Raw genomic sequence first — 13,408 nt, 5'->3', positions numbered from 1 at the left:
CCTCATTGCGTCTAGTATGTCAGCACAATTGCTTTATCATCGCGAACGCCATTGTCACTTTTCCTCATCCACCTTTCCCAGGCTTGTTCGCGATGAAAGGCACAGAGTAACACGTAGCAATCTGCGGAACAAGAAGTCGTGGGCACTGAGTGGTAAAGTACAGTAGCAACTTAACAGTGACGACACAAATGCATGAGCAATGGAGACAGCACACAAGCAACGAAAATGTTAATGCAATTCACTAACTTGAAAAAACGCTTTCGATGGCCTTGATTTCCGCCTCACATGTATCGGTCATGAAAAACGAAGGGTTCCAGTTTTCTGACCACCCTTTTACAACAGAAAGTGCTTCTGCTATGTCCGAAGCTTGTTCATTTTGGATAATAAAAGTAGCAACAACCTGGTAACCAACATTCGTTCTGACGCAAAGAAAAAATAGAGGAAGGGAATACTTGGACGTCTTGTAAGTTGCATCCAAGAGGCAAATGCCTTGGCCGCAACGATGCAACAATCGTATTATCTTCATCTACGATGAGTTACAATCAACTAAATTTTCATCTTATGATAGTAGCCTACAGAAATAATATACGGTACTGTACGTAACATTGAAAACCACCAAGCCTACTACGTGAATATGGTAAAAAATAAATTGTCTCAAAAAGATTGGTTGTGACCCAAACCCTGCCTTTGGTTACCGCTGGACATGTCACTTGGTCCAATCAATAACACCACATAGGCGTATGGATTTGGCACACTAGATGGAAAAAATACAAAAGAGGTCAGTGAAGTAGGCTAGGCTACTTTGAATCAACAAAGCTTTTACACCTGAAAACTGAGTGTCTTTAAGAAACGAGATGAAAAGTTGATGAAACAGAACACATTTACATATGTTTATAGCATTTTTTGCAGTTAGTAAACCGTTTCCTCTTTTATGATGTCTATCCTCCACTTTGGTGAAAACACTGTGCTTTGCAGAAACCTTTTCAGAATCTTTGTCAACAAAGAAAAGGCTTATTATTGTAGTATGAATATCAACACTTAGTACACTAGTGAATTACAATGACAGGATGTTAAAAATCAACATTAACATGGCACCGTATGCTCGTTTCTGAACAACAACAAGCTTCGTTCCTGCTTTTGCTTCGTACTCTTCAATGGATCTCATGGCATCTTCAACTGAAGCCAACCACTTTCAACAATAAACAATTGATTTTTTACTGTTATAAACTTATGGATCTTCATCACCCATTTTTTGCCATAAGAAATCAAAGCATTTATGCCATAGCCTAAGATTACAGTGAAGAAATGTAAATACTACACACATGCAACAAATCTGGATTTAGCGAGTATAAGGTAGCTGATAGTTTGAAGCTCCAGTTTTTCTTCTTTCCTTCTACTATAAGTACTTCACCACATTTAGGTTTGTTTTATTCTGATGACAGCTCCTGATGAGTCAGTCAAAAAAAAAACTGCAGCTTCGAGCTACCTTTTACTTGCTATTTTCAAGTTCTGTACCACCATTTGCTATGAAAGAGTTCAACATACGTATACTAATTGTGTTAAGTTGGAAACAGTAAAATAGTTGAATATTAATGAACTGTTGAAGGTCTTGTTGGACCGTAGTATATTGCAGCAACTACATTACAAACCTGTACTAGTCCATGACTTTCAGCTAGCTCTCCCAAAGAATGTTAAATGTCCTAAATGCATCAGAACTTTTAATGCCAGGATTGGACTCATTAGTCATTCAAGAACACATCGTTAGCGTTTTATGTGAGGACCATTGAAGAAACGATTTTTATCAAATGTTACAAGTTTCAAGCATAACGCGTCAAGGCCAATAAGTCTTTTCGTAGTTCACGGTTTACATAACCTTGGTTTAATTGACAAAGCGAGATTGCAGTATCACCTGAACATTCACTGTCACTTCTCCATAAGGTTGCATTTCCTGCAGAACCAAGACTTCGTTTTTGGCGGCATTGTTCTACCAAGACATCTCAGATGGTGCCAATCCAGACACGAGTCGCACATGATGCTGTCGCCTGCATCAAGATCTAAATAACAGGAGATGCACAACCAGCGGCCTTTATTTCGCAAAGTGGTCAGTAGGTTCTCCATCAACGTCCAACCGTCAAAAGAAAAATGTCTTCGCACAGAAGCAATGGCAATGTTTTCATCTAAACACTTCATTGGAATTCTTTCGGGCAACGTTTCAATTTCATTTTCTTCGATCAGTCGATCGCTGAATGGACGCAAGACCTCTTCTACTACCTCAGAATCGACAAACCAACTGAGTATTGCTGAAAAATATGACCATGGGTGACTTTGTTTGATGTAGCCTACGTACGCTTTGACGTAGCCTATCGGCTAGGCAGACCCACAGAAGTCAAAGTGTAGTTTTTTAAACTAACGTAGGCTATAACAAAAATGAAGTCACACAAACATAAATGCAACAAACCTGCTTCTTTCTGAAAAGACGACTTCAGTCTGAATAGAATTGGTCCGCTCTTTTTTTGTCTCTTGCGTGGTAACCCAATGACTGTCAATCCAGCTCCTTTTGGCCTGCCACGTTTCATCATCTTCGGTGGAAATTTAATTGATCCTGCATCATCTGTTAATAAACACAACGAGAATCGAATATAGGCTACAACGTAGAAAACATCACTATTTCAACGTTTTTATTAAAAAATTAATAAACATAATGCATTATGCAATGCAAGAAAAAACAACTAATCAGAAATGAATGTTTCAGAAACAGCACATACTTGTAAAAGACTGAATAGAACTGGACGGTGTCTGCATCATAATCGCACTGGTATCAACGGTCGACAAGACGTCACCGGGTGTGTGCTGTGAACTACTACTTGAGACTGTAGGAAGTGCAATTCCAGGATCATTGCTGGAAGATGTTGCAGCAGCACTTCCAGTATCAGTGCCTGAAAAGGATCATGCAGTTGTTCACAAAAGCAGAATTACTGAGCATCTGCAACCTTGTATAATCGTAAATTAGTGCGCAACTGCGCATGCAGTACATATTAGCCCACATATTGGATAGCTCAACGCCATAAAAATCATTGCTCAAAAAAAAATTGACTGCAAAATCACGACGCAAGTTGCAGTAACTAACCCATATCTCTTCAGATATTTGAAAAAATAGGCTAGTTTTTCTGATTTAGTAAATAGTGCTAGCATATAGGCCTACCTTTCTGAGTTTGACCCAAAAAGTTCACAACTTGGAATTTCTTTCCTTCCTGCAAGAACTCTGCAATTTGTCGTAAATTATCCAGGTTGTATTGGAATTCATCCATTCCTTGTTCAGATATCATTAACGCAATCTTCTGGGAAATATCTTGAACACGGCGATACTTTTGCTGTTCTGATAAAACACATCTTCTTTGAGGCTTGTTAAGAATCTCAACAGCTGGTAATGTGGATGCAGGACCGTTGTCCAGTGAGTTTCTTGTCAGGCGATGGGATTTAAGAAAATATTGCATTGTCCACCGTTCTGAACAAAGATTGGGATTGTACTCTGACATATGGAGCTGCCTTCTAACTGCCAAGACATGCCTACAAGGTAGCAGCATTGATGATGTGAATCCACAAGGACATGCTGTTGTTGTGACTGCCAATTCCCCATGGACACGAGATTTTACTATGGCAGAATCATTCAAAATCTCTGACATGACAACCTTTTCCGCTAACTTGAATTGTTGTTGCACATGAATATATGCAAATGGTGTCAGTAGCTGTTGGTATTGTCTCTCCGCCACACTTGAAATCGCATCAATTGGAACCTTAAGGAAAGCATTTGACGCTTTGTGGTCACGTTCGGTGGAAAGAGATTGGATACATGCCATCAGATCTTTAAAAAACATGGTCATTCCTGAGTATCTTGTTATGACACTTTTCAACTTTCCATTGATGGATTCCAGTCGATTATTAGTTCTGTTCAAAAAATTAGCTTTTAAGTTGCTCAGTCCATCCACCCATTGATGTCGAATAGCATGCCAGTTATCGTTATAATATGTTGTGACAGCAATTGGGACTGTGTCAACGAATTGGTTATACAGTAAATTATAAGCTGACTCATTTTTGGCATTTGCCAGTTTTCCTAAAATTTCCAGTGATACCTGCCTTTGGGCTGAAGAAATGCCTAATTTTTCCATGGAAACTTCTCTACGAAAAGTGCGAAGGGTATGAAAATAGCAAATTAAAATTTCTGCAGTAGGCAGCATTTTCATCATGGCATCCCGCTCTGTCATGTCTTTGTCAGCCATTACAACCTCCACTTTATCCCAAGCTGGATTGTGGAGTTTAAACTGAGTTAACAGCTTGCTGATGGTCAGTTTGTCTTCAGTGGCTACAAGCCACAGACACACAATTTCACTCTGACCTAAGCCATCAACATTCAGCATCACATATAATGGCATTCTCAAGTCATTAAGTTTGTAGGTTGCATCAATCAGCAGCATTTCAGGATATGCCGCAAAGGTTTCCCGCATGTCTTTCGTTTGAAAGTATATCGCCTGCAATTGTTTGTCATCATCTGCAAACACATCTACTGCAGCACCTAAAATGAAAATAAACTGAGGATTAGTATACCCTACAAAGCAAGAATCTTGACAATCCTGGGCCAGACTAAAATAGCGCAAAACAATTAGGCCTATTAGGCACTCCATCAGATTTAAAAGCAAAAACATCAACTTTTAGTGAAATTTGTTTTCTATTCTATGTTATTTTAATTATTGGCCAGAGGAAGGATGTTTAGGCCTTTGGTAATATTTACATCATATAATCAATGTTCCAACTGAGCGGTTGTATACCACTCTCACCCCATTCTCTAAAAGATGCCACATTGCAATGCTTAGGGTCCGTTAAAAGGATCCATTAGGAGTAAACTTTTACGTAGATTTCAAATTTAGCAATGTTTTCTATTTCTATCCACTCAAAGTAGAATTGTTTCAAGATATTGAAGACCTTTGATTGAATTCCTTGATCCCGCTTTCAATCTTACAATCCCCATAGCGCCTTATGTTGCAACAAAAATCTTTGGAGCATGAGTTTGGGAAAGTAGAATGAATTCTTATGAAGAAAATGAAGCAAAAAATACTCTCAATTGACCCTTTATAGCTCAATGTTGCAAATTTTCCACACGTTGTAGGGTACTGCTAATATTCTGTGTTGGTTATACTAGACAAACGTTTTCTGAATAGAAAAACGTCTGAAAATTAGATATTTTTCTTGTGTAGCCTACTATGATGTGCGTACTGGTAATCCGCAGTTTGCTGCAGTAGACAGAGTCTATTGACCGGTAAACCAGGCGGTCAACACTTTAAATTGAACTGGCAATGGTGAGATTGAACCCACGTCATCGAAATAATTCATCTGCAGTCTAAACCATTACGGCAAGAGGTCAATCGCGAATTGCTTAATTGACATTATATCTGAAATGGTTCAAGAAGAATGCTCACAATATCATGTGACACTCAATCTGCAGCAGCGACCTGTAGATTGCAAATACGCCTACGGTGTTGACCAATGTTACAGGCAACCTGGTAGCCTATTCTTGCATTGCTGCAGTACTACAATGATGCAAAAAATTAGATTTTTCCAAGGTCATGACCCTGACCACAGCTTGCACACACACATCCGGCTCTAGGCCGGAGTCACATCACCTCCAGTACGGAGCCAGAATTTGACCGGAACCGGAGCTCATTCTATCTCTACTTATCATACTGCACATAGAAATTAGAAAGTCATCTCTACTATTTAGCATGAACATATCTTGTACTGTATAACAGACAAAAAAGTTTTGTCTGTCGACTAACCTTTTTCTTTGTTCATTTCATTAATAAGTTCATCATAGGTGTTTTCATACAAAGGTCTCTGTTTTGCGGCAATATTATGCAGATCTTTAAGAATAACTGTTTTTCCTGTAGAAGCTGCAATGTGCTTTTGTACCAACTTTTTATTTGCTTTGGTGGCAAGCATTTCTCCGATCACACTGCTTTCTGTTTCATTTAATCTTCGTTGTTTAGGCATCAAATTAAATGCATTCTGAAAAATAATTTATATGCACATAGTCAAGAAAATGACATATCTTTTGACAGGTGTCCAACCCACAGAGATGGGCAAGATCACCAGGTTTGGTGAATCGGCGGCTTGAATATGACCAGTTTCGCACAAACTGGTCATATTCAGCATGTGCGTAGTCATGCGCGCAAAGTGAAATGACCACTTTACCGTGTCTTACGATGAAGTCAAGATCAGAAAAACTGTCTTGCAACATTCTTAACGTGTTTTAGTACAGTAGCAAACAATATTTGAACTTCAAGTGTCATAATCAAAATGCAATTATACACGAAAAGTAATTTTTTGGATAAAGGGGGTTTTGGACGGAAATTTCAATTTTTTTTACTAGTGGTCTTAGAATGTACTGTTGTATCCTAAAACCTGGGTTAAAATTGAATTTGAAAAAAAAGCCGATTAACCCCCCCCCCTAATGTTATTGCTCTTTTTTATCCTTCACATAATTTCTGATGAAAGCCTCCTTATCATATACAGGGCTAGTGTGACCATAGCTCAAAGGCTATGACTCTACTACAAAGGGTTATTTCCACTTACTTCATTGAAATCATGATTATGATCATTGACATTACTAATCTCAGTGATGCATAGCGCTTTTCCATCTGACGTTGCATTTACTTTGATTCCAAATGGACAACCTTTGATAAAAGTACTGAAAAACAACAAAGATGAGGTGACATAGGCCGTGTTGAATCACCCATAAGTACACCTAAATTAGCCATAACTCACGTTAAAGTAGCCTACCTGCAAGTCATGTCAAATTGCCCATAAGTTGCATCCAATTACCTATAAGCCCACCTGAATTACCCATAAAGTCACGTTGAATTACCACAAGTTCAGCCGAGCATTCTCATAAATCTAGTCGATTTACCCATAAGTGACGTCAAATTGCCAAAAAGCTGCGTTGAAGTACCCATAAGGCATGTCTTTATGGATAATTTCATGAGACTTACGGGTAATTCGACGAATTGTGCTGATGAGCAATTCGACGTAACATATGGGTAAATTGACAAAACTAATGGGTAATTCAATGCAACTTAGGAATAATTCTGGGCATGACAATTCAATGGAAATTACAATAGACAGCATGCGGGAATGGTTCAGCAGAATATATGCATTTTGCTAAGTTCTAAGCATTCATAAGGAATGTAGGCAATTTGCACTTATGCAAAACTCAATCTATTAGCAAAACTTATTACAATAGACAGCATGCGGGAATGGTTCAGCAGAATATATGCATTTTGCTAAGTTCTTAGCATTCATAAGGAATGTAGGCAATTTGCACTTATGCAAAACTCAATCTATTAGCAAAACTTATGCATATAGGCTACCGTACATGAGTAGCTCAACCTATGGGCACCAAGGACAAAACCATCATTACTTACCTTTGATTTGGTCTTTTTCCTTGACTACATGATTTGGGTGTTCTTCCTCCATGCACACAAGCATACTGTATTGTACGATACTTCAACTGTTCATTCCAGGTTTTTGTGGATGTAAGTGCTAGACGTCGTTTTGCGCGTTCAATTGTTATGGAATTTCTCACATAAACATTGACAAAGTTTTCTTTTTCCCATTGCTTAATAGCCGAAGAAAGTGTCTCAAAACTGTAATATAATGCTCCCTTCGTAATCATGATGACGATGGATTCATTGACGTGTAGTTTCGATCAGCAAAATCAGCAACTACCGCGGTTCACTCTACGATCAAGTGTGCAGCACAAGCCAATACGCATGCGCGCGAAATTACGTATGAGCGTCGTCGGATGAAACGCCTGAGCGCATTAAGGTCTTGCTCGAGTAAACAACGTCTTGCTTGAGTGGTGCTTGTAAGAATAGCTTCAGAGGCTAGTTTTACAATATGTTGTAAGAATAGCCACTTCGTAAAAAAATTGGCTAGTGGCTAAAGCTGCGTTTAGACTACATGCGTTTTTACTGCGACAAATCGCATCGCTCGATACATTCCATGCAAGTGTATTGGAGCGCTTAGACTGCGTGCGTCTTGTCTGCGGTGACGTGCGGTTTGTCGCAGACATTTGGATGGGCTTTGACGTACCGTAACGCAATGCATCCTAGCATACGTCAGTCTAAGGTAGCCTATGTTTGTGAGAAGACGTCAAAGTAAGCTACTTTGATGTGAGGTAATGGCAGAAAAATAGCTTTCTACTGCAAAAGTAAGTTATTAGGCAGATTTTAACCAGAAATAAAGGCCTTTTGCAAATGTTTTATTGTATTTTTAGTCAAAGTGGATGCCTCCTAGAATTCAAGGCAATTTTGTTTGCCAAACTTAACTCTTGTTTCATTCATCTAGCTCTACGCCTTAGTTTGAACTGCATTTTTTTAAATGCATTGTTAGCTTTCAAGCCAGTGATGATTTTGCAGCAATCTTGATCACCATCTTTACTGTGGCAAGCCTAGGAAATTTACCGGTACCAGTAGGTATGTACAAAATGAAAATCAATCAATCATTGGTTTATTTTTTGGTATTACAGTATATGTACTGAACTGAGAGAGGAAGAAAGCAAAAGATCTTATATGAGGTCAGCTTCCATCCTGTTAATATGTTACAGGAGATGTTACCAATAAAAATTAGTTTAAAAAAAAAGAAGTTTGATGCATACCGGTACTGTTTAATACATAGGTAGCCTACCGTATATCAAGTGAGTACTTGAATATCGAGTTACTAGTTAATGTATTTTCAAATTGTGAGGAAAATGATCATCTGAAATGCACCAACTACCAGACCTATCATACTGTTAAGTTTGTAAAAAAAATATTCTCTTATATTATTCTTATATAAAAACATACATACGTACTAGTCAGAGAACATTGCATAGATATAGACAACAACATACAGCTGCTGTATTCACTATCTGCAAATGGACATAAACATCATAATGACATACTTAGATAGGAAATTGTACTTTGTGGACAAAAAAATAATTTCTTTTTAAAGTTGCCCATATTACTATGAACATAAGAACTATATTTATGTGAATCCCTGTTGATGACAAATTGATGTTTTTTCAGATAGAGCTGCTGTGGAGATGCATTGACTCGTATAAAGTTTAAATCCTTGACTTCCAAGATCATCGGTGCAAAGTGCTGTGCCAGGATAAAGAATTTGAACTAGTCATATCGTTTGTACACTCTACAAGTATAGTAATTTCAATAATATTAATAAATTCATAAACAGTTCAATATGGCAATTTCTATATCATCATTGTTGGAAAAATCATTTTCATCACGATCATTTGATGAAAAGCTTACCATTGTAGAGAAAGGAAAACCAAAACCCGTCATGCCAAATTTAAAAACAAACAAGTGCAAACAAGGAACAAAAACAACAGTGCGCACATTTTCTACATCCAGATTTGAAGAAATATCTTGGCTGACTGGTTGCAATATAAAGAACAAGTTGTTTTGTTGGCCTTGTATTCTGTTTTGTACTGAGTCTTCAATTTGGAATAAATTGGGTTACTTTGATCTCAATCATTTGACTGCCGCTGTGCGAAAACACGAGACCTCAAAAAGACACCTTGAAGCTTTCTTCGCTTTAAGTACTTTTGGACGACAACGAATAGATACTGCTTTAAGTAATCAGAGGTTAGAAGAAGTGTCTCGTCATAATGAAAATGTAAGAGCAAACAGAGAAGTTTTGAGAACTCTGATCAATGCAACTTGCTTCTTAGCAAAGCAAGAGCTACCTTTTAGAGGACATGATGAGTCTGAAACATCCAACAATCAAGGAAATTACATTGAGCTTCTTGACTACACAAGAGGGTATGATGCAGTGCTGAATGGCCATCTTCAAGCAGCCACAGTGTTTAAAGGAACTTCTCCAGCTGTTCAAAATAGTTTAATTAAAGCCATTGCGGATGTTATGCTTGACACGATCAAAGAACAAATCGATGAAGCAAACTTTGTTTCTATCATTCTTGATGAAACATCAGATATTTCGACGAAGTCACAACTTTCGACAGTAGTTCGGTATGTACACAAAGGAAAAGTTTATGAAAGATATTTGGGTTTCACTGACGTAAGTGCAGATCGTACTGCAGTTGGATTGATGGAGCATGTTGAGAAAGTTGTGAAAGATTTCACACTGGAAGAAAAATTGGTTGGACAAACCTACGATGGAGCAAGTGTAATGAGTGGACAGCTGAGTGGATTGCAAAAGCGAGTTTTAGATAAGTACCCAAAGGCCTTGTTTGTTCATTGTCATGCTCATGTTTTGAATTTAGTTCTTCAACAAGGCCTTCAAAGTATTCGACAGTGCCGCATATTTTTAAAAACTCTTTCTGGCTTAGCTGCTTTTTTTACTAAATCTTCAAAACGTACCCATGCTTTAAAGGAATTTGTGCAGCGTAGATTGCCAACAGTTGCTCCAACAAGATGGAATTTCACCTCACGTTTATCTAGCACTGTCAAAGAATACAGATCTCAACTTAGTTTATTTTTTAATAGCATTGTGGAATCTGAGAATTGGGACAATGATGATGTGGTGAAAGCAAGAGGATTTTTGAATTTTTTGGAAGAACATCAAACAGTTTTTTTGTTGCATGTGTTTGCTCAAATTTTTGGACTGACTGATGTTTTGTATGATATTCTACAATGCAAATCTTTTGATGTCATGTATTGTAAAGATAAAATTGATGAAATCCGTGTCAAGCTCCTTGAGGAAAGAAATACTGGTTTCAACTGTATTTGGGATTCAGCTACTTCAGGTCAGAAAACTGTTATATATATATACAAGATTTAGACTAAACTTCGATTACCGTACTGATAATGTATATTATACATTTTAAAACTGACTACCTCTCCTTATATTATTATTAGGTAGGCTGTAAGTAAACTAGGTACTTACCCTGTATGTTTAGTTTGAGACAACATGCTTTTGTTTAGATTGACACAGTCACCCCAGTAAGATTTTCCATTTTTATTTCAGACTCAAGTGATGATGGTCCATCCAGGCGTCCAAGACGTAATCAAGATTTTGATAATGAAACTAATAAAGTCATTTATTCATTGCTCTATCAGGATATAATCGACAGTGTTTGTTGTCAGATCGATCAAAGATTTACTGCTGTCACAAAATTCGAGTTTTTTCAACTGCTGTGCTGTGACAAGTTTCCTGAATTCAAAAAAAAATTCCCTGACCATTTAATGACAAAATTACAAGATATATATGGAGGAATTTTCGATTATTCTCGGCTTAAATCTGAACTTCAAGTTGTGTACTCGCTGCCAGAATTTTCGCAACAAACTGTTCAAAACATGTATGAGTATGTTCATCAAAACTCTTTAAGTTCTGGCTTCAACGAATTGTTTAACTTAACGCAGCTCGTACTTAGTATTCCCAGCACTACAGCATCGGCAGAACGAAGCTTCTCAGCTCTAAAGAGAATACATACCTGCTTGCGTTCCACACAAGGACAAGAAAGACTGAGCTCGCTCAGCTTGCTTTCAATAGAGAAGGAACTTTTGCTAGAACTGAAGCAAAAGCAAGCTTTCTACGACGATGTAATTCAAAAATTTATTGCACAAACAAGAAGAATCGAATTATGCTATAGATGAGTTTTCCTTCTGTAGTCGAGGTGTTAAACATTTTCGTTTTTACTAAGTAGTACGGCGGATAAAAGTACAGCCGACCAACATAGCAATCGACTTTCTTGTTTATTACACTGGTCAACACAACTTTTCTTGCTTGGAGTTTTTTAATGGATTTAGGGTAACTTTGAGGTGCCGAATCTGACCTCAGTTTTTCCTGTCACGTTAGGTTCGTGAGATATGATAACAGTAAATTGTTACTTTTGTTAAAAGTGGAAGATTTGACGTTGCGTTTATTGCACATACACATTGTGCTATATCCAGAAATCCAGGTCATGTAGTACATAAGTAGCTGAAATACACCCACCCACTATAATTTTGATACCAATTTGTTTTCTAAGCAACATTATTAACCATCCAGTAGTAACAAGTCAAAAGGGAGGCTAAAAGTATAACTGACCCCACTCCCGTCAATGTTTTGCATGAAATCACAAAGATATAAACAGGCTTATGGCAATGCTTGTTCAGTAACCTTATTTAAGCTGTTTTGGCCTATCTAACACTAACCTTTCGTTATAGCACTGCATATGTTGGTGGTAAACGCAACGCCAAATCTTCCACTTTTGACAAAAGTAGCAATTTGCTGTTATCATATCTCACAAACCTGACGTGATGGGATAAATCTGAGGTCAGATTCGGATTCAGCACCCTAAAGTTACCTTAAATCAGTTCTCAAAGCCTATGCAAAAAAAAATGTTTTTTTTGTTGACCAGTGTTATCGAGTTGCTTTGCTATTGTTTTTTATTTTAACTTTCACCTGTTTGTTTTTAATTCGCTTGTACATTTCTCAAGGTGTTGCAACTGAACTGAAGTATGTGACTTTAGAAATGCAACTTAATGTTTGATATTAAGTCTCATTCAATAGGCGCTGTCAAATACATATCTATTTTGTATTCTTCTCCATTCCGACAACATTAGTTTTGTCAATTCTGTTCATGTTCAGAATTTGTGCTGAAAATGCTCTCAGAACGCACCAAATTCAATGTTAAATTTAAAAATTTTCTGGGGGAGGCCCCCCAGACCCCCCGCTGTTGCTTTGCCGTCACTGAACAGTGAACACCCTGTCAAAGTGGTCACGGTACGCCACTGGTGGATATAGAACGTTTTTCTCCTCTTGAGTTAATGATTGACGGAGAGGCCAGTCTTTCTTGATGTAGCCTACCGTAGTGGGAATCTTTCGATCGACTATCTCATTCGCAAAGAAAACAGCAGTAGGCTACTTAGTATAACCTAGCTGCAGACCCATAACAAGAGCTACTACCTTTAAGTCACCACACGGCTTCCATTGATGTTGGTCATACTTTGCATCTTAGAAGTTGCTTTATGTTGTCGTATGTCTCCTTCATGTGAACTGCGTAACGTTAGCTTAGTCCGCCCCGTTAGCTCAGTTACGCGCCCGGCTGAAGATCGCGCGGTGCTGGTTCGACTCTCGTGGTGTGCGCTTAAGCAACGTACTTTCAGAATTGCTCTCCATTCAGCGGCACCTGGTGAATGGAATAATTCCCCGGCAACAACACTTCAACAATCGGAAAACTTCACTCTGCCAATCTCGGTAACCGGCCCTGCGTCAAGAGCAGTGGTGCCGAAGTGGGGGGATACATTCCCCCCAATAATTTAAAAAAAATATTTGCTGTGAAGTTGTACTTCGATTTAGTTGTTTGCAAGCGTCTCGAATTGCTGTTGTTTTCCTTTTATTGATGTTTGATCACAGT

At 38.1% G+C, this 13,408-nt stretch overlaps 3 protein-coding genes across 3 annotated transcripts; 2 read left to right on the top strand and 1 right to left on the bottom strand.

Annotated features, from left to right (window-relative positions):
- Positions 1-11: 11 nt before the first annotated feature.
- LOC145773817 (zinc finger SWIM domain-containing protein 3-like) lies at positions 12-7,807 on the bottom strand. The gene is made up of 7 exons (XM_082584945.1): positions 7,473-7,807; positions 6,625-6,739; positions 5,829-6,057; positions 3,203-4,570; positions 2,766-2,936; positions 2,459-2,611; positions 12-121 (listed from the first exon to the last, which is right to left on the bottom strand). Exons 1-7 carry the CDS (start codon positions 7,721-7,723, stop codon positions 12-14), a joined length of 2,397 nt encoding a protein of 798 aa, XP_082441071.1. The 5' UTR covers positions 7,724-7,807.
- A 1,481-nt stretch (positions 7,808-9,288) lies between these two features.
- LOC145773816 (zinc finger MYM-type protein 1-like) lies at positions 9,289-10,594 on the top strand. The gene is made up of 2 exons (XM_082584944.1): positions 9,289-10,351; positions 10,554-10,594. The coding sequence occupies exons 1-2, from the start codon at positions 9,289-9,291 to the stop codon at positions 10,592-10,594; spliced, it is 1,104 nt and encodes a 367-aa protein (XP_082441070.1).
- A 64-nt stretch (positions 10,595-10,658) lies between these two features.
- On the top strand, positions 10,659-12,749 carry LOC145774747 (uncharacterized). Its single transcript, XM_082586049.1, has 2 exons — positions 10,659-10,813; positions 11,035-12,749. Exons 1-2 carry the CDS (start codon positions 10,720-10,722, stop codon positions 11,661-11,663), a joined length of 723 nt encoding a protein of 240 aa, XP_082442175.1. The 5' UTR covers positions 10,659-10,719; the 3' UTR covers positions 11,664-12,749.
- The last annotated feature ends 659 nt before the right edge of the window (positions 12,750-13,408 follow it).

The sequence above is a fragment of the Aplidium turbinatum genome, chromosome 7 (assembly GCF_918807975.1).
Source record: "Aplidium turbinatum chromosome 7, kaAplTurb1.1, whole genome shotgun sequence".
NCBI lineage: Eukaryota > Metazoa > Chordata > Ascidiacea > Aplousobranchia > Polyclinidae > Aplidium > Aplidium turbinatum.
This window is presented reverse-complemented; position numbering and strand designations above follow the sequence as displayed.